This window comes from Rhinopithecus roxellana, chromosome 4 (genome assembly GCF_007565055.1).
Source record: "Rhinopithecus roxellana isolate Shanxi Qingling chromosome 4, ASM756505v1, whole genome shotgun sequence".
NCBI classification, from domain to species: Eukaryota; Metazoa; Chordata; class Mammalia; order Primates; family Cercopithecidae; genus Rhinopithecus; species Rhinopithecus roxellana.
Genome location: NC_044552.1, coordinates 126,473,564 through 126,494,564, shown reverse-complemented (window position 1 = coordinate 126,494,564; position 21,001 = coordinate 126,473,564). Strand labels below are relative to the sequence as shown.

At 38.0% G+C, this 21,001-nt stretch overlaps 1 protein-coding gene across 1 annotated transcript; it reads left to right on the top strand.

Annotated features, from left to right (window-relative positions):
• The first annotated feature begins 16,822 nt into the window (after nucleotides 1–16,822).
• Nucleotides 16,823–18,102, top strand: LOC104669589 (L-lactate dehydrogenase B chain). The gene has a single exon (XM_030929218.1). It carries the CDS (start codon nucleotides 16,879–16,881, stop codon nucleotides 17,881–17,883), a length of 1,005 nt encoding a protein of 334 aa, XP_030785078.1. The 5' UTR covers nucleotides 16,823–16,878; the 3' UTR covers nucleotides 17,884–18,102.
• Nucleotides 18,103–21,001: the final 2,899 nt, after the last annotated feature.

Genomic DNA, 21,001 nt, shown 5'->3' with positions numbered 1-21,001 from the left:
ATAGTAAAGGAGAAATGCACAATTCCTCCATTAGAATCTTCCATTGTGTTGCATGGAATAGGAGACTTGTTGATTTTCTTGATTTAATTTTCTTATCTTTAAAATATTAAAAGGAATTTTTTTTTTTTTTTTTTTTTTTTGTCTCAGAAGGTTGTCAAAGAGTTTAAATGAAAAAACACAAATGGCTATTAGGCAGACCAGGCAAGTTTCCTTCCAGTTCCTCTGTACTATTTTTTGAGACCTTGACATCCTTGCCTTGTCCATGGTCCGCTTTGAAGGCTTCACTGTTGTAATACAACCTCACAGATTTCTGACAGCTGAGTTTGTCTGTCTTTTTCTAGGCTTCCCCAGAAGCCATGGTTACCACGGACAAGGTTCTGAGGTAGGTGCTGATGTTGTAGAGGGCCATTTTGTGTAAATGACTAGGCAGCTAGTCAATAGTCTGTGAGGTGCCTGGAGCTGTATTTCCCCCTAGTAGGGGCACATTATCCTTGATGGTGACTGACTTAGCCAACTAGATCCTTTGAATAGGGATTTCAAGTATGAAGTACTAGAGTCAACTGTTACTAATGCAGACAGAAAGTCATCCACTTATTTATTCAACAAACACTTATTAAGTCTCAACTATTTTGCAAATACTCTTCTACAAGATGACAAATAGCTAACACAGAAAACAAAAGAATATTCTGCCCTCCTAGTGCTTACATACATTCTTGTGGGAGATAAAACCCAAGAGTGGACAAAAAGCAAGGAGATTCAATGAACAAGTGAAAAATATAGGAGCTTTAAAAAGTCTGTGATTGTGGTCCAGATCCAAGTAATATTAACAGACAATTCTCCATGGACCTCTCAGGGTTTTGCATATCTTGTGAACAGAGGCACTGACTCCTTTTATTCCCAAGTACCTCTTCAAAGACGTTGTTAGTAGAATAAACAGCCTTGGCAGATAGAGATCCTGTCTCCCTCTGGGCAAAGAGGAGGCCTGCTCTCTGCCCATGATAAAAGATTTGAGTCCCTAGTCTCAGAGTTCTTCTTCTGAACACAGCCTATGGCATCCGCAAGGATCCATTGGGGCTTATTTGTCAGGGACATGGAGGAGTGGGAAAGGATGGTAAATATGCTGGTGCTCATGTTGCTTTCTGTGCAATGAATAATACAGTTATTTGTCTCTGACTCAGGAGTCTTGTGTCTTCTGTGAGCATTCATGAAACTCTGTTAGGCTAACTTGTTAGCTTACATATGTGGTAAAATCTCAGACCATTCAGTCCTTGACATAACTCTGCCAAGTCATACCGAGGGCATATGTGAAGATTTTTGAACATAATTGTAGAGTGCCAATGGTCTCTATAGTCATTCATTTTTCTCTAGCCACTTTTGGCAACAGGGACATAAAAGGAGAAGAAGCAGAAAATTAGACTTAACTAGGGGTTGGGTTTCATTCAAGGTGAGAATGCTGAAGGGAAATCATGGTGGGCTTGAAGAATTGCTGAAATTCCTATAGTAGGGGTATGATCTGAAAAGGTAGAAGGGAGGAGTTTAGCAGTAAGATGCTTGAAATTGAAATTCTGCAGTTTATCAACGTAACCACTCAGTTACCTTATCACAACAGCAAAATTGACATTTTCAAAGTGGTAACATTATGGGTAATTGGTCCCTATGTTGATATTGATGTCACCAAGAATGAAGACCAAGGTAGTGGTGGAGAGAAAGGTAATAAATCAGAGATAAAACCTCCCATGAATGAAGAGAGTGTTGTAGATGACTACAATAAGAAGGTGGTATATTCTTATCAAGGTGGCTGCTCCTTCCTACAGTGAGTACCTTAACAGAAAGTCATAGAAAACCACCCTCTGGATGAATGCAGCCTTGCTCAAACTTGCTTGGAAAATGGCTTAGATCTCTTTGCAAATTAGAAAATGGAACGCTTTTTCTGGTCACAGCCAGCATCCACACAGGCTTCTATAGGCTCTGCCTCCACATCACTGCATGGTAGCCCTGAAGAGGACGGCATTTGTTTCCCCCAAAATAAGTTATTTCTGATTTTGTTTTGTTTTGTTTTGTTTTGTTTTGTTTTGTTTTGTTGAGATGGAGTCTCGCTCTGTAGCTCAGGCTGGAGTGCCGTGGTGCGATCTTAGCTTACTGCAACCTCCGCCTCCCAGGTTCAAGCAATTCTCATGCCTCAGCCTCCCAAGTAGCTGGGATTACAGGCACCTGCCACCATGCCTGGCTAATTTTTTATATTTTTAGTAGAGACAGGGTTTCACCATGTTGGCCAGGCTGGTCTCAAACTCCTGACCTCAAGTGATCCGCCCACCTTGGCCTCCTAAAATGCTGGGATTACAGGCATGAGCCACCACACCTGGCCAATATTTTTGTATTTTTATTTATTTTAAGGAACAAGGGGAGTTTTTTCTAGGAATGGCAATGGCAAGAATGGATGAAGACTTACAAGTGATGACTGTTATTCTCCTGCATCCCAAGACCAAATATTCTGTAGGATGCAGGAGAATAACAATCATCACTTGGAAGGATCATAGGGAAGCAAAGCCCTCAAGGGAGAGTCTGGCTACAGTGAGAGGAAAAAGGTTTAGAGAAGAATTCAAAGACATAGAGTATTTGACTGAGACAGATGATGAGTGTCAAAATGCAAAATGGGTAACTGGGCTAGGAGGGGTGGAAGACTGGGCCAAATTAGAGAGTCATCTGCAGATAAGAATCCCAGAGATAGTGAGAGATAATCTAGAAAGTTAGTCTGTGTGATAAGACAGAGCTTTATGGATTTAGACTTGATGGTCTCTTAGCGTTTTTAAATTATTCTAACTATAGGCATACCTTGTTTTATTGTTATTCACAGATATTGTGCTTTACATTAATTGTACTTCATAGATACTGCACTTTTTACAAGCTGAAGGTTTGTGGCAACCGTTTGTTGAGCAAGTCTGTCGCCATCATTTTTTCCAACAGTCTATGTTTGCTGTGTGTCTTTGTGTCACATTTTGGTAATTCTCATAGTATTTCAAACTTTTTCATTCTTATTACGTCTGTTACAATGATCTGCGATCAGTCATCTTTGATGTCACTATTGTCATTGTTTTTAGGAACCATGAACCACCCCTGTATAAGAACTTGATAAATGTTACTCATGTTTTGACTGCTCCACTGACCAGCTGCTCCCCTGTCTCTCTCCCTCTCTTCAATCCTCTCTATTCCTTCAGAGACAATAATATTGACATTAGGCCAATTAATAGCCCTACAATGGCTTTGATGTATTTGAGTAAAAGGAAGAGTCATACATCTCTCACTTTAAATCAAAAGCTAAAAATGATTAAGCTTAGTGAGGAAGACATGTCAAAAGCCAAGATAGATTGAAAGCGAGGCCTCTTGCACCAAATAGCTAAGTAGTGAATGCAAACAAAAAGTTCTTGAATGAAATTAAAAGTGCTACTCCAGTGAACACATGAATAATAATAATAATAATAAAGCAAAATATCCCTATTGCTGATGTGGAGAAAGTTTGAGTAGTCTGGATGGAAGATCAAGTCAGCCATAACATTCCGTTAAGCCAAAGCCTAATCCACAGCAAAGGCCAAACTCTCTTCTATTTTATGAAGGCTGAGAGGTGTGAGGAAGCCGCAGAAGAAAAATTGGAAGCTAGCAGAGGTCGGATCATGAGGTTTAAGGAAAGAAGCCATCTCTATCATATAAAAATATAAGATGAAGCAGCAAGTGCTGATGCAGAAGCTGCAGCAAGTTCTCCAGAAGATTTAGCTCCGATCATTGATGAAGGTGGCTACACTAAACTGTTTCAATGTAGATGAAACAGCTTTAAATTGAAAGAAGATGCCTTATAGGACTTTCATAGTTAGAGAAGAGAAGTCAATGCCTGGTTTCAAAACTTCAAAGAGCAGTTTGACTCTTTGGTTAGGGGGTAATATAGCTTGTGACTTTAAGTTGAAGCCAAGGCTCATTTACTATTCTGAAAATCATAGGGCCTTTAATAATTATGCTAAATCTACTCTGCCAATGCTCTACTAATGAAACAACAAAGCTGGAATGACAGCACATCTGTTGACAGCATGGTTTAATGAATATTTAAAACCCATTATTTAGAACCACTGCTCAAAAAAAGATTTCTTTCAAAATCTTACTGCTCAATGATAATCAGCCTGGTCACCCAAGAGCTCTGATGGAGATGTACAAGGAGATAAATGTTGCTTTATGCCTGCTTACACAATCCATTTCTCAGCCAATGGATCAAGGAGTAATTTCAACTTCCAAGTCTTATTATTTAAGAAATAAGTTTCATGAGACTATAGTATAAATAGTGATTCCTCTGATGGATCCGGGCAAAGTAAACTGAAAACCTTCTGGCAAGAATTCACCATTCTAGATATCATTAAGAATGTTTGTGATTTATAGGAGGAGGTCAAAATATCAACCTTAACAAAGTTTGGAAGTTGATTCCAATGCTCATAGATGACTTTGAAGGGTTTGAGACTTCACTGGAGGAAGTAACTGCAGACGTAGTGGAAATAAAAAGAGAACCAGAATTAGAATTAAGGCCTGAAGATGTGGATGAATTGATGCAACCTGACAAAACTTTAAAGGATGAGGAGTTGCTTCTTATGGACAAACAAAGAAAGTGGTTTCTTGAGATAAAATCTAATCTGGTGAAGACATATAAACCATGTTGAAATAAGAATATTACAAAAATTGGCTGGGTGCAGTGGCTCACACCTGTAATCCCAGCACTTTGGGAGGTGGAGGCAGGTGGATCAACTGAGGTCAGGAGTTCGAGACTAGCCTGGCCAACATGGCTAGTCTCTACCAAAAATACAATTTTTTTGGTACCCTATCTCTACTAAAACTACGAAAATTAGCCAGGCATGGTGGTAGGCACCTATAATCCCAGCTCATGTCAATCTACAGCGGCTTTTCAATCACTACAGCTTCTGGGGACCACTAGGGCTACTGCTGGTGTTTCAACTGAAATCAATGCCTCCAACAGATCCTCAGGAGGGAGGCCAGCTGACATAGTATCTTGACATTCCTCCCTTCCTTCTTCCATCCCTTTCTTCCTTCCTGCCTTTTCTCCCTCCTTCCTTCCTTTATATTCTTACAATAAACCTCTGTGGTCTAAGGTAGATTTAACATATGCGTGACCTTTAAAAATAGAAGGGACCTGATGAACAATGGCAGAAAATCACAATGCCTCACACATATTGGCAGGTCAAAAATGGTTAAAAACAGTAACAAAATGGGCTCCTCCCAGGATTCAGACTTACCTTCTCTAAAGCAGTGTCTCTCTAACTTCCTTGTGCAAATGAATCACCTGGGAATCCAGTGCAAGTGTAGATTCAGTGGCTCTGGAGTGGGGTCCCGCCTCCTGCCTGCTGGTCTGCGCACTACACTTGGCGTAGAAAGACTCTAGAGCAGGGAGAGAGGAATGTGGTCATTTGTCTATAAAGCAGTGCTGCCCAACCTTTTTGTCACCAGGGACCTATTCCATGAAAGACAATTTTTCCACAGATAGTTGGGGGGGGGATGGTTTCGGGATGATTCATCCTCCTTATGAGACTCTTCATTTATCATTAGATTCTCATAAGGAGTATGCCCAACCTAGATCCCTTGCATGCACAGTTCACAACAGGGTTCATGCTCCCAAGAGAATCTAATGCCACCGCTTATCTGACAGGAGGCGGAACTCAGCCTCGCTCACTTGCTCGCCACTCACCTCCTGCTGTGTGGCAGGGTTCCCAACAGGGACTGGTCCGTGGCCTGGGCATTGGGGACCCCTGCTATAAAGGGCCAGATCGGTCCGTGGCCTGGGCACTGGGGACCCCTGCTATAAAGGGCCAGATCGTAAATATTTTAGATTTTGGGGACTGTATTAGTCAGGGTTCTCTAGAGGGACAGAACTAGAAGGATAGTTGTATATATGAAAGGGAGTTTATTAAGGAGAATTGACTCACATAATAACAGGGTGAAGTCCCAGGACAGGCCTTCTACAAGCTGAGGAGCAAGGAAGCCAGTCCGAATCCCAAAACCTCCAAAGTAGGGAAGCCAATAGTGCAGCCTTCAGTCTGTGGTCAGAGGCCTGAGAGCCCCCAGAAAACAACTGGTGTAAGTCCAAGAGTCTGATATTCAAGGGCAGAAAGCATCAAGCATGGGAGAAAGATGAAAGTCAGAAGACTCAGCAAGCCAGCTTATGCCACCTTCTTCCACCTGCATTGTTCTAGCAGTACTGACAGCCGATTGGATGGTGTCCACCCAGATTGAGGGTGGGTCTTCCTCTCCCAGTCACTGACTCAAGTGTTAATATCCTCTGGCAACATTCTCACAGACACACCCAGAAACAATACTTTACCTGTTATCCAAGCATCCTTCAATCCAATCAAGTTGACACCTAATATTAACCATTACAGGGACCACACAGTCTGTCATAACTCTACTACTCTGCCATTGTAGTATGAAAGCACAAGGCCATAGACAATAAAGAAGTGTAGCTATGCTTCAATAAACTTTTATTTGTGGATGCTAGAATTTGAATTTCATATGATTTTTTACATGCCACAAAATATAACTTTGCTTTCATTTTTTCTCAATCATTTAAAAATGTCGAAATCAACCAGGCATGGTGGCTCATGCCTAGAATCCCAGCATTTTGGGAGGCTGAGGCAGGCAGATCATTTGAGATCAGGAATTCAAGAGCAGCCTGGCCAACATGGTGAAACCCCATCTCTACTGAGAATACAAAAATTAGCCAGGCATGGTGGCAGGTGCTGGTAACCCCAGCTACTCAAGAGGCTGAGGCAGGAAAATTGCTTGAACTCAGGAGGTGGGGGTCACAGTGAGCTGAGATCATGCCACTGCACTCCAGTCTGGGCAACAGAGCAAGACTCTGTCTCAAAAAATAATACTTATAAAAAAAAAAATTAAAACGTAGAAATCATTCTTAGCTCACAAGTCACACAAAAATACATGTTGAGCCAGATTTGGCCTAGAAACACTAGTTTGCCAGCTCTTGCTCCAAAGAGAATCTGTTAGTTTCCTATGCCCAAAATCAATTTCACTGTCCCATAAATACAACTTCATTTTGGGGGAGATGGTGGAGGGAAACTACCATGGTTTCAATTTCCTGAAGTCATAATGGGGCCATGAATTATGATATCTTGACCAAAGTGTAGGCATATGACCCATGCTAGGCCAATCATATATTCTCTCCCAGGAATTTGGCTCTTTGATAAAGTGACCTAAGGTTTTATGATGCCAGTTACTCCCCTGGTTGAGCCCAAAAGACAGTCTCCAACAGTTCTGCTTCCTAGACCCAGGAGGCATTGAGATAATTCCTTTGTAGAAAATTGTCTCCCAATAATATGGTATACACATCTGAAACCTTCCTAGGTATAACGTATGCCAGTTTATTTATTAGAATTTAAATCTAAATTTATATATTTTTTTGCCAGCTCCATGAAAATGCATCTGGGCCCTTTAAGTATTTTTCTTTTGTCAGCTAGTACAATGTGAAGCTATAGCAGTTGAGGGCAATGGAGAAGCACTGCAGAAGGAAAGGGTTTTGCTTGCTGGTGCTGGTGTGTCAGCCTGGAAAGCCCTACACTGTGACAGTTTCCCCAGCACAAAGCTCCTGAAGCAGGCACAGCTCCTCCAGCATTTGGCTTCTGCATCATATGCAGCTTTTGTAGCATTAGGCTTCTGCAGTGCACAGCAACCGGCAGCTGCCCCTGGAACACCCTTTAGGTGGTTTTGCCACAAAGTGCCTCTGGTGAGATACCTCTCTGTGAAGAGGTTTCCTCAGCAGCCTCTACTCACTGGAAGATTTTCAGCAAGTTGTACTGGTGTGACATCACAATTATCTGCCATCTGGTTAGCCACGCCACGCCCTCTCCAACATGGTCAGGATCTCCGCCTTGAGGGTAGGGAGCGCTTCCATGGGCATCTATCTAAGCCACAAAGATAGTGGCTACTGCTTTTATCTGTTATTTCTGCATTCTTTAGAGTTCATTTCTTATTACTGATCCCTTGTTACTGTAATATTCTGTTGGAATTAATCATTCTTTTTATTGAACTTTCTCTGTTAAAATAACTGTGTGGTTTCTGTATCCTGTTTGGACTCAGACTGACACATAATGAAATTAACCTCCAAAATGATGATACCAATTCACTATTTTATACCAGGAGTGTGTGAGAGTTTTCATTTCGTCAATCCTTTGAATTAGAAGGTCTTTAATGGTTGCCTGTTTGATGAGTTTGAAATTGTGTCTCCTGGAAGTTTTAATGTGGTGTTTCCTGATCCTGAGCCCCCTTTGACCAGTCTCCTCAAGCATTATCTGTGCCGTGCTCTGCTATACCAGCCAGAGGCCTGGCTCCTCTAGGCTTTAACTGGTCACTATCAGGACAGTGTGCCACACAAAGTACCTTAAAGCAGTAAGGTGTTTTCTTCATAAATATTCTAAGCCTAAATCTGATTACTATGTTACACTCTTTCAGATTCCTATGGCCTACAATTTAGAAACCTCAGATTCACCAATTGTGAACATCGTCTCATACTTTCTTTAGCAAATAAACTCTCTTCATACATGTATATATGTATATATAGACATAATGTGAATATATACATACATATATTATTTTTAGAACCACTTAAGAATAAGATGTAGACATCATTGCCCCTTTACCCCCAAATATTTCAGTGTGCATAACTTAAGAACTTCTATGATCATAGTACAGTTCATTTATAAAGTAGAGAAAATTTAATAATAATAAATTTCAATATATAATATACAATCAATATTTAAATTGTCCCAATTTCCCCCTTATCTAGGATCTATGATAGGCTATGAATTTGCATTTACTTATCATGGCTCTTTTGTTTCCTTTAACCTGGAAAACTTTCTCAGCTTCTTTGCATTTCATGACGTTGATATTTTTGAAGGATACAGGCAGTTGTTTTGTACACTATTCTTCAATTTCAGTATGTCTGATGTTTCCTGATTATTAGATGCAGGCCATGCATTTTTGGCAGAAATATTATGGAAATGATCTTGCATTCTTTTCAGTGCCTTGTATTATAAGCACATGATGTCAGTTTGTCCTAATATTGGTGATGTTGACTTTGATCCCTTAATTAAAGTGGTGTCAGTCAGGTTCTCCCTATAAAGTTATTATTTCCCCCATGTAATTAATAAGTAATCTGAGGAAAAATATCTTGGGACTATGTGTTCCTCTCCTTTCCCAATGTCATATTTTACGCCTCTGTTCTCCTACAGTAAGAACCCTGGTTCCTAATAAAATTAAGATATTTACTCATTTTCTCCATTCTATAAATACCAACAATATAGTTTCAGATTTACCATACTACTACCACTAGCAGCAACAACTGGTTATTGAGTAAATTCAAGAATTCTTTACAGTTCTTTTTCCTTAGACTATATCCTACTGAAGCTATACAGAGTCCTGTGTTCAAAGTTACTTGTATTATGTTATTTCTGAGTGATTATTTTATTGTTTTAATAATGCACATTTGGTTTACTTATGTTAATCGTTCACTTCCTGTCTTTTTATATTTAATTTTACATTCTGAATATTTAAAATACTAAATGGTTTGCCCTGTTCCCACCAACCTCTAAAGGAAACCAATTTTGTAAGTTTATGGTTTATTATTTCTGTGTTCCTCTTTGTGAAATTAAGCAGATACATATGTGTAGTCTTGTTTCTCATACAAACTTGTGTATTATTAAGAATTATACAAATTCTTAATAATACACATTTGGTGTCCTTATGTTAATGGATCACTTCTTGTCTTTTTATATTTAATTTTACATTCTGAATAGTTAAAATACTAAATGGTTTGCCCTGTTCCCACCAACCTCTAAAGGAAACCAATTTTATAAGTTTATGGATTATTCTTTCTGTGTTTCTCTTTGCAAAATTAAGCAGATACATATGTGTAGTCTTGTTGCTTATACAAATGGTAGCATAGTATACAAACTCTTTTGCGCTTTACATTTTTCATTTAACTAGGTTTCCCAGAAATCTTTATAGGTTCCTATGCATCTTCCTCACTCTTTTTTACAGCTTCATGATGCTCTGTCATGTAAATGTATAGTGTTTAACCAATTTCCTAGGCATTTAGTTTGTTCCTATATTTTGCAACTATAGATGCTGTAATAAATAATATTTATGTATGAATTTTGATTTTTTGTGGTATAACTTCAGAATAAATTCCTAGAAGCTGTATTTCTACATTAAAGGATAAATGCATAAATGGTTTTTTTTAGATGTAACTGAATTTTTTGCTATAAAGCTTGCACTATTTTACAATCCCATGAGCAATGCATGAGCATGTTCTAGGTCACCATTTGAAAATCAAGGCTATTAGTTACAGAGGCCAACAAAGGAAATGAGGATATTCAGCCTTCTTGTGGTGGTGTCTAACCATTAATCACAGTGAATAATGAGAAATGAATGGAACAAAAAAATAGGTCAGAAACAGACCAATATATTTATTGAGTAAAACATAAATGTGACATATGTTTTTCAACAAATGTTTTTAGGCAAGTGGTTAATCGTTGGTTAGGGGTGGAGGGCGGGGAATAAAACTTGTAAACAGCATTGCAGACTGGGTTATTCAGATCAACTCAGATCAACTCCTGGTGGAAGTAACCAAAGAGCCTAAAGAAAAATGCAAAAAATATCTTTCTAAATGCTAAGAAGATAATGAGAAAAACAATTATAGGCCAAAGCTGAAAGAAAATAAGAACCCGGATAGTTTCATCTACACAAAAGAGCCTTTACCCAGAGAACATTTTCTGACCTATGAAAGGTAGAACCTTAGTTTGACAATCCACATGATGAGAGGAAAGAAAATCAAAACCATAAACTCATTCAAGATAGGAGCTCTCCCTGCAACAAGCTGGGTAACCCCAATGGGCTATACCATCAAGGTGAGGATGATCCAGAAGTTAAACTCTGAAGTAGAATTACAGCCCAAGTTCAAATTACTTGAATTGCTTTAATATAGTCTTAGTTGGGCAGTGCCCCCAAGTGTCTGACAGAAGAAAATGTAAACCACCTCGGGAAGAAGTTACCTTCATTACAGGTCTTACATTATTTCCACAAACCCATGTCCAACACACAATATATAATAAAGAGGCAAATAAGGAAATGAAACTCTAACTGTGACCCAACAGAAACAACAAACAACAGAAACAGATGCACAAAGATGTCAGATGTTAGAATTATCAGACACGAAATACAAAACAACAATGCTCACTATGTTTAAAGAAATAAAACAAGCTTGATGATATCTGTAGAGAAGAGAAAGGTATAATAAGTGATACTGAAGATTCGAAAAAGGACCAAATGGAGTTTCTAGAAATTAAAAACTAAGCAAAATTAAAACTCATTAGATACTTATCTCACACCACAATACAAAAATTAACTCAAATTTTTTCGTCTTTCCAGTGCTTTTGGTCATATTTTTCCAGCACTTTTTATGGCAAGCAATTTTGGATTGAATCCTGGACACTGGCACTCTTATGATGTATAGAGTTGGGGTTCTGTTATAATCATCCAGAGAATATTGATATTTTTGTTTTAGTAGTCAATTAACCTAGGCAGGTTCAGATGATAACCTCTTCTTGCCTTTGAGTGGTGGTCCAAATCTCTATTTCTTTGAGCTTTTGCTATTTTGAATCTGTTCCATGTGTATGTGGTTCTAGGGATTGGCAGAGTTTGTGTTCATCACCTACTTCTGTTGATGAACAGAATGATAACATAAGGATGAAGAGGTGATAACCTTTTCTTGCCTTCTTGCCTAAAAAGTTAGTGAACTTTAAGCTAGATCAACAGAAATTTCTATCACCCACTTCTGTTGATGAACACAAACTGCCAATCCCAGAACCAAATATGCATGGAACAGACTCAAAATAGCAAAACTCAAAGAAATAAATTGAGATTTGGACCACCACTCAAAGAAGGCAAGAGGAGGTTATCATCTGAACCTGCCTAGGTTAATTGCCTACTACAACAAAAATATCAATATTCTCTGGATGATTATAACAGAACCCCAAATCTATACATCATAAGAGTGCCAGTGTCCAGGATTCAATCCAAAATTGCTTGTTATAAAAAGCACTGGAAAAATATGACCAATTCTAAGAAGAAAAGACAATCAATAGATGCTAATTCTGAGATTATTAAGATAGTGGAGGTTTTAGACAAGGACTTTACAGTAGCTATCATAACTTTCATTGAGGTAAAAATAAACATACCTGAAATGAATAAAGTAAGGGAAATCTCATCAGAAAACCTATTATATAAAAATAAACAAATAGAAAGTTTTAGAATTATACAATAACAGAAATAAGAATGTCACTGGATGGGCTCAATAGCACAATATAGACGGCAGAGAATAAAAGTTAGTGAAGGCCGGGTGTGGTGGCTTACGCCTGTAATCCCAGCACTTTGGGAAGCTGAGGCGGGTGGACCACGAGGTCAGGAGTTCAAGACCAGCCTGGCCAAGAGGGTGAAACGCCGTCTCTACTAAAAATACAAAAATTAGCCGGGCGTGATGGTGGGCGCCTGTAATCCCAGCTACTCCAGAGGCTGAGGCAGAGAATTGCTTGAACCTGGGAGACGGAGGTTGCAGTGAGCCAAGACCATGCCACTGCACTCCAGCCTGGGCAACAGAGTGAGACTCCGTATCAAAAAAAAAAAAGTTAGTGAACTTTAAACTAGATCAATAGACATTTTCCTATCTGAAGGATGAAGAGGAAAAAAATAAAAAAGCTAGAACCTCAGGGACATATGGGAAACTATCAAAAGGTCTAATGTCCTTGTAATTCCAAAGTATTTCCAAGAAGTATGAAAAAGATGGAAACAGAAAAAAAATTAAAGCAATAATGATTTTTAAAGTCTTCAATTTTCTGAAAGACATAAATTAGCAGATTTAAGAAGCTCAAAAAACTCCAGATAGGATAAATTCAAAAAAAACTATGCCTAGACACATTATAATCAAACTGCTAAATGACCAAAGATTTTTTTAAGATCTTAAAAGTAGCCATTTTTAAAATGGCACATTCACACAGAGTAACAATGATTTTAATGACTGCAGATTTATCATCAGAAACCATGGAGGCCAGATGACATGGAGCAATATCTTTAGTGCTGAGAGAAAAAAAAAATCAACCCAGAATTCTATAGCCAGACAAAATATGCTTCAAGATTTAAAACAAGATAAAGGCTTTCATATAAAGGAATACTAAAAGAATTTGTTGCCAACAGCCCTGCATTATAAAACATGCTAAAGGCAATTGCCTTCCAGATTGAAGCAAATGATACTAGAGGGAAATTGGGATTTCAGGATCAAATAGTAAGCATCAGAAATGATAAATATCTGAATGAATATAAATATCCATTTTTTCCTCTTGGGTGTTTTAAAATATATTTAACTTTCTACAGTGAAAATTACAATATTGTCACATGTTGTTTTCAATGTATATAGATATATGTGACATCTACAAAATAAAGGATGGCAGGAGGAAGGAAAGCAATCTACACTGTTGAAAGATTTTTATAATGTACATAAAGTAGCTAGTACAATATTAATTTAAAGTGTAAAGAATAGTATACATTAAGAGTATGTGTGTATATGTATGTGTGTATATATGTATATAAGTCCCTAGATCAACCACTTTAAAAAATACAAAGAAGTATATCTTAAAAGTCTATAGTAGATACATTAAAATCAAATACTAATAAATATTGAAATACTATAATCCAAAATTAGGTAGGAAAGAGATAAGAGAGGGACAAAAAGGAGGGAAAAACAGAAAACAAGTAATAAACTGGTTATTAAATTCAACGATATCAATAATTGTATTAAGTAAATTGTGGCCTAAACATCCCAATTAAAAGAAATTATCAAATTGGACAAAACAGTTCCAATTACAAGGGTTTTCAAAAATTCAGGTTAAATGTGTATTATCAAAAAACTATGCACACATTTCAAAAAGTTTATACACCAAAGTAAACTCACTAATTTGTTACAAAATCTGAACAAGATCTAATTTAAGGCACTAAGAAGGATAAGGCATCCATTTGAAAAGAGCTCCTAACAGAGCAACAGCAGTTCTGTAAAATTGAAGCAAGATTAAACATCAACTTTATGGTGAAGGTTGGGTAATAGAATGGTGAAACCACCAATGCTTTATGAAAAGTTTGTGAGGACAATGCCCCAAATAAATCAACAGTTTACAAATGGATAACTCATTTTAAGAAAGGACATGACAATATCCAAGATGAAGCCCTCATCTTTGATATCTTTGATGTGGCGGACCATTCACATCCATTTGCAAGGAAAAAAATTCATCTTGTTCATGCTCTAATTGAAGCAAACCAACAGTTAACAGCACAAGTAATAGCCAACACCATAGACATTGCAATTGGTTCAGCTTACACAATTCTGACTGAAAAATTGAATTTGAGAAAACTTTCCACTCTGTGGATGCCAAAACCGATGTGCCCAGACTAGTTGCAGACAAGAGCAGAGCTTTCAATGAAAATTTTAAACAAGTAGGACCATGATCTTGAAGGATTTCTTTGAAGAATTGTGACAGGAGACAAAATGTGGCTTGACCAGTGTGATCCTGAAGACAAGGCACAATCAGAGCAATGACTACCAAGAGGTGGACATGGTCCAGTCGAAGCAAAAGTGAGCCAGTGAAGAGTAAAGGTCATGGCAATAGTTTTGGGGAGATGCTCAAGGCATTTTGCTTGTTGGCTTTCTGGAGGGCCAAAGAATGGTAACAACTGCTTATTACGAGAGTGCTTTGAGAAAGTTAGCCAAAGCTTTAGCAGAAAAACACTCAGAAAGTCCTGACCAGAGAGTTCTTCACCACAGCAATACTTCTGCTCATTCCTCTCTCAAGCAAGGCAAATTTTGAAAAGATTTCTATGGGAAATCATTAAGCATCCACCATATAGTCCCAATGGGCTCTTTCTGACTTCTTTTTGTATCCTAAACTAAAAAAAAAATCTGTGAAAGAAATCCATTTTTTTCCAGTGAATAACGTAAAAAATACTGCACTGACAATGGTTATATTCCCAGAACTCTCAGTTCTATAAGAATGGACTAAATAGCTGGTGTCATTACTTAGAAAAGTCTTGAACTTGATGGAGTTTATATTGAGAAATAAAATTTATATTTCTATCTTTTACTTCCATTTTCCCATGAACTTTTTGAAGTTCCCTTACATATGCTGCCCATAAGGGATACATTTTAAGTATAAAAACATAGTTAGTATGAAAACAATATACTGTTCAAAGAATAAGTAAAAGAAGCCCAAGATGTTTATATTGACAGCAAATAAGTAGTCTTTAAGACAAAGTTTATTACCAGAAATAAAGAAAGATATTTCCTAATGATGAAAGGGACAACTGCTTAGAAAGAAGTAAACGGTGTGTGCCTAGTAATAGAAATTCAAAATATATCAACATACATAACTCATGGTATCTTCATGCAATGTAAGACTACTTAGCAATAAAGATATACAGATGGCAACTAAACAAATAAAAATGCTCACCATCATTAGTCACTAGGGAAATGCAAATTGAGACTACAATGCAGTACGATTACAAATCCATACACTAGAATGTCTAAAGTGATCAAGAATGTATCAGTACCAAACACTGAGAAAGATATACAGCAACTGGAACACTCTTGTAAAAATGATACAAGCAGCCGGGCACGGTGGCTCACGCCTGTAATCCTAGCACTTCGGGAGGCCGAGGCAGGTGGATCACCTAAGGTCAGGAGTTCGAGACCAGCCTGACCAACATGGTGAAACCCTGTCTCTACTAAAACTACAAAAATTAGCTGGGCATGGTGGTGGGCACCTGTAATCCCAGCTACTCGGGAGGCTGAGGCCAGAGAATCACTTGAACCCAGGAGGCGGAGGTTGCAGTGAGCCAAGACCACATCGCTGCATGCCAGCCTGGGCAACAAGAGATAAACTCCAACTCAAAACATACACACGCACACACACACACACACACAAGATACAACCATCCTGAAAAATGGTTTGACAGTTTTTTGTAAAATTAAATATATAGCTACTATCTGATCTATCAGTTCTACCCCTAGATATTTAAATACAAGAAATGAAAGCAAATGCCTACACGAAGATTACACCTGAATGATCACAGCAGCTTTATTCATATTACCCCAAACCTTGAGCTAACCCAAATGTTTGAAAATAGGTGAATGGATAAAAACATATATAGCATGTTCATTAACTATAATACTACCGAGCAATAAAAAGGAGTGAACGCCTGACATTTTCAGTTATATGATTATCAAAACATAATGCTAAGTAAATAAAAAAGCCAAACACACACCAAAAAAAGCCATATGGTTGCATTTATACGGAATTTTAGAATAGGCAAAACTAATTTAAAACAACAGAAAGCATATCAGTGGTTGCCTGGAGCCAGGAAGAGGTGATGGAACTTTTTGTGTGATAGAAATGTTGTATTTCTTGATTGGGGTGATGACTACACAGGTTTGTATATTTGTCAAAACTCATTAAGCTATAAACTTAAGATGGTTGCATTTTGTTTTATGTAAATCATCCTCAGCAAAATTGATTTAAACATGAAAAAATAAGTCAGAGCTGGAACGTCTAATGTTTTGGCTTCCCTGGGCCATACTGGAACAAGAAGAACTGTCTTGGGTCACATATAAAATATACTAACACTAACAATAGCTGAACAGCTGGAAAAAAAATCGCGTAAAATTGTCTTCTCCGCAGTGCTGCTGTTACAGAGGTCTCCAGCGCCTTCCCTCTCCTGTGCAAAATGGCAACTCTTAAGGAAAAACTCATTGCACCAGTTGCGGAAGAAGAGACGACAGTCCCAAACAATAAGATCACTGTAGTGGGTGTTGGACAAGTTGGTATGGCGTGTGCTATCAGCATTCTGGGAAAGTCTCTGGCTGATGAACTTGCTCTTGTGGATGTTTTGGAAGATAAGCTTAAAGGAGAAATGATGGATCTGCAGCATGGGAGCTTATTTCTTCAGACGCCTAAAATTGTGGCAGATAAAGATTATTCTGTGACTGCCAATTCTAAGATTGTAGTGGTAACTGCAGGAGTCCGTCAGCAAGAAGGGGAGAGTCGACTCAATCTGGTGCAGAGAAATGTTAATGTCTTCAAATTCATTATTCCTCAGATTGTCAAGTACAGTCCTGATTGCATCATAATTGTGGTTTCCAACCCAGTGGACATTCTTACATATGTTACCTGGAAACTAAGTGGATTACCCAAACACCGCGTGATTGGAAGTGGATGTAATCTGGATTCTGCTAGATTTCGCTACCTTATGGCTGAAAAACTTGGCATTCATCCCAGCAGCTGCCATGGGTGGATTTTGGGGGAACATGGCGACTCAAGTGTGGCTGTGTGGAGTGGCGTGAATGTGGCAGGTGTTTCTCTCCAGGAATTGAATCCAGAAATGGGAACTGACAATGATAGTGAAAATTGGAAGGAAGTGCATAAGATGGTGGTTGAAAGTGCCTATGAAGTCATCAAGCTAAAAGGATATACCAACTGGGCTATTGGATTAAGTGTGGCTGATCTTATTGAATCCATGTTGAAAAATCTATCCAGGATTCATCCCGTGTCAACAATGGTAAAGGGGATGTATGGCATCGAGAATGAAGTCTTCCTGAGCCTTCCGTGTATCCTCAATGCCCGAGGATTAACCAGCGTTATCAACCAGAAGCTAAAGGATGATGAAGTTGCTCAGCTCAAGAAAAGTGCAGATACCCTGTGGGACATCCAGAAGGACTTAAAAGACCTGTGACTACTGGGCTCTAGGCTATAGAAATTTAAAAACTACAATGTTATTAACTCTGAGCCTTTAGTTTTCATCCGTGTACATGGATCGCAGTTTGCTTTGATCTTCTTCAATATGTGAATTTGGGCTCACAGAATCAAAGCCTATGCTTGGTTTAATGCTTGCAATATGAGCTCTTGAACAAATAAAATTAACTATTGTAGTGTGAAAAAAAAAAAAAAAAAATCGCGTAACGTTTTAAGAAAGTTTGCAAATTTGTGTTGGGTCATATCCAAAGCCTTACTGAGCTCCACGCGGCCCGTGGGGTGCAGTGTAGACAAGCTTGAGTTAGAGTTTGGTTCTCACGAACTCTTAAGTTTTGTTTTTATCTCGTTGGGGTTTCTTTTAGATGAAAAAAAAAAGAAACAGGCATAATTCCTCTCTTCCTCCCCCGTCCCACCTAAAATTAATGTGAACTTAGTAGTCTAATAAGTGTAAAAGAACAGTTTTTCTCAGTCTTGGAGAAGACAGCCTATCAGAGGTGAAATCACCTATGCTGTAACTTCAGATTTGTATTTAAACTGCATCTATGATATTTACCTTTTAGACAACTCTGGGAAAATTATTTATTCTTTTGGAGTTTGTCTCCTTATATGTAAAATGATTATAACACCTATCTATTAATAGCTGGGCTGCCAGGATGAAATGAGACAAGGTTTATAAAATACCTGACACAGAAAGAAAATTTGGAAGAAGTAGTTGGTCCTCTTTTTAGAAGAACTACAGACCCCAGATTTTAAAACACAAGCTCAATTCCAAATGTCTTATCGACCCTGTAATCTCATTCATACTTCTCATACCATGCATCTTGGGTTCCACTGTTGTTGTTGTTTAGACAATAGGTGACTATGTTTATAAAGAAACAAGCTTAGGGTTTATTTCAGTTGTTACCAACTTTTAAAAGTCTGCAGGTCACTCAGTCAACAATATTTATTGACCATCCATTTTGTGTCAGGTACTTTTCTAGGCCCTGGGGATACTGTTGGGGAATAGGTAGGAAATAACTAAGACGTTTTCAGTTAGTGATACAGATAATCCTTGTATGAATTCATTGTATGAACTATACACACACACACATATATATATATATACGTACATACACACACATATACAGACATGTACACACACAAATTAAGTTTAATGAATCTATATACAATATACTATCTTGTAACAAGACTCAAGGGTTCTATGCCAGCTCTAACAAGACTAATGTCATATTGGACAAGTAAGTTAACTAACAATAATTTCTGTATCTATAAAACAAGAGATCTGAACTACGTTTCCTTTCAATTCTAAGACCTTGTATACTAAAAAATGTCTAAAGTCCCTTTCTAATTTTCAAAATCATTCAGTACATATATTGTTTCTTTCATTAATTGTGAGTGTGCATTGTTAACCAATTATAGATCTGTAGGTCTATAATTGGTTAATAATGCAGATCTACAAAGATAATTCTGAATTATCTCAAACAAAAAATTTCAATTCATTCATTCACTCATTAAACTCTTATTGATTGGCACCACCTATATATTATATAAGAAACTATGCTAGGTTCTAGACATCAACACAAACTTCACCCCTGACATCATGGAATTTATTAGGTGTAGGGGGTAGGAAAGAATATTTCTGATTTGGTAGGAAAATAAATAATTCAGTTTTGGTAGGTTAAGTTTGAGATGCCTGAGACATATCCCAGTGGGACTGGCATGTAAAATAAATTAGGGAGGAATCATCTGTTAGATAATAGTTTTTAAAACAATGAGACTGAATATGGTCAACTTGAGAGAGTGAGTACAGTGAGAATGAAAGAGATCAAAAGTCTAAGTTTTCATGAAAATTAAGATTTAGAGGTTAGGCTTAGGAAGAGGAGCTAACAAAGAACACTGAGATGCTACATGGAGCATAGAATAAAAACCCTAAGTGTGTAGTCTATCAAGTATATCAACAAGAGGGAATGGTTCACTGTATCTAGTTAAATTTTTTAAATCCGTTGGATATTTAAAAACTAATGTCATTGATGCACTTGGCAAATGCAGTTTAGTGGGCTGGTTGAAGCAGAGACAAGGTTGGAGTGGGTTGAGTAGAAATGGAGGGTGAAAACCTGGAGACTGCAGATAATCATACAGAGGAAAGCTGTGGTAGAGGGAAGGAAATATAGGTTTGACAGGTTTGTTCTTGTTGTTGTTTCCTTTTTACTGTGATTGTTTCATTTTTATTTTTTGTTTAAGGTGAGTGATATTGGGACTGAAGGGATGCTGAAGATGAGCAAGAGAGAGGAAGAGAATGGATGGAGGGCTCTTAGAAGGCAGGAGCACCTGGCTATCAAAGGAGAACAGAAGGATTGGCCTTTGACATTTGAAAGGGCCTAAAAGCAGTGGAGGGGACATGATGAAGGTAAGTTGTTAAGGACGGAGAAAGAAAGAAGAGGTAGCATGTCAGAGAGTTTAGGAGCTGGAACCAGGCTGGAATCCAACTTCTTCCACTTACTGTAAGTGTGGTCAAGTTACACTCTTTCTAGACTTCAAGTTCTTCACCTATAAAATGAAGGGAAAGTATTACCTATGTTATAGATTTGTTATGTTAATTTTTAAATGATTTAATATTTATAAGAGCACTTAAACCATGTCCAGCACATACCAAGTGCCATAGAGGTGGTGTCTATTATATCAGTGTGTTTTGATAAATAGGGTTCTGTTTGATGGCTCCCATTTTCTCCGGGAAATGAGGTGAAGATGAAAAAATTGTCAACCTTTCTCTAAAATGTAAAATCATGTATAAGTAAACAATGAGAAAAACAATTTTTTTCTGTTAAATTGAAGGTTTAAAACTGTAATACCCACTATTGGTGATGGTGGGGTGTCTCAGGCCTCTTTCTCCATGGCTGGTGAAAGCATAAATGTGTACATCCCCTGCTCCCCAAAAGGCAATTTGGTAATATAGATCACAAGAGTTTACCAACCTGTAAAACAGAGGTCCTCAGAGGAGGAGCGTGTGTGGTAAAGAGACGTGGAAAGTCTGGCCTGAGAAAGCAAGTCAGTTATATTCAACTCCACGCCCAGCTCCCTGATTGGTGACACTCTCAAGT

Excerpts from the sequence above, each read along its gene's own strand:
- LOC104669589 (XM_030929218.1), top strand. The coding sequence starts at position 16,879 with ATGGCAACTCTTAAGGAAAAACTCATTGCACCAGTTGCGGAAGAAGAG.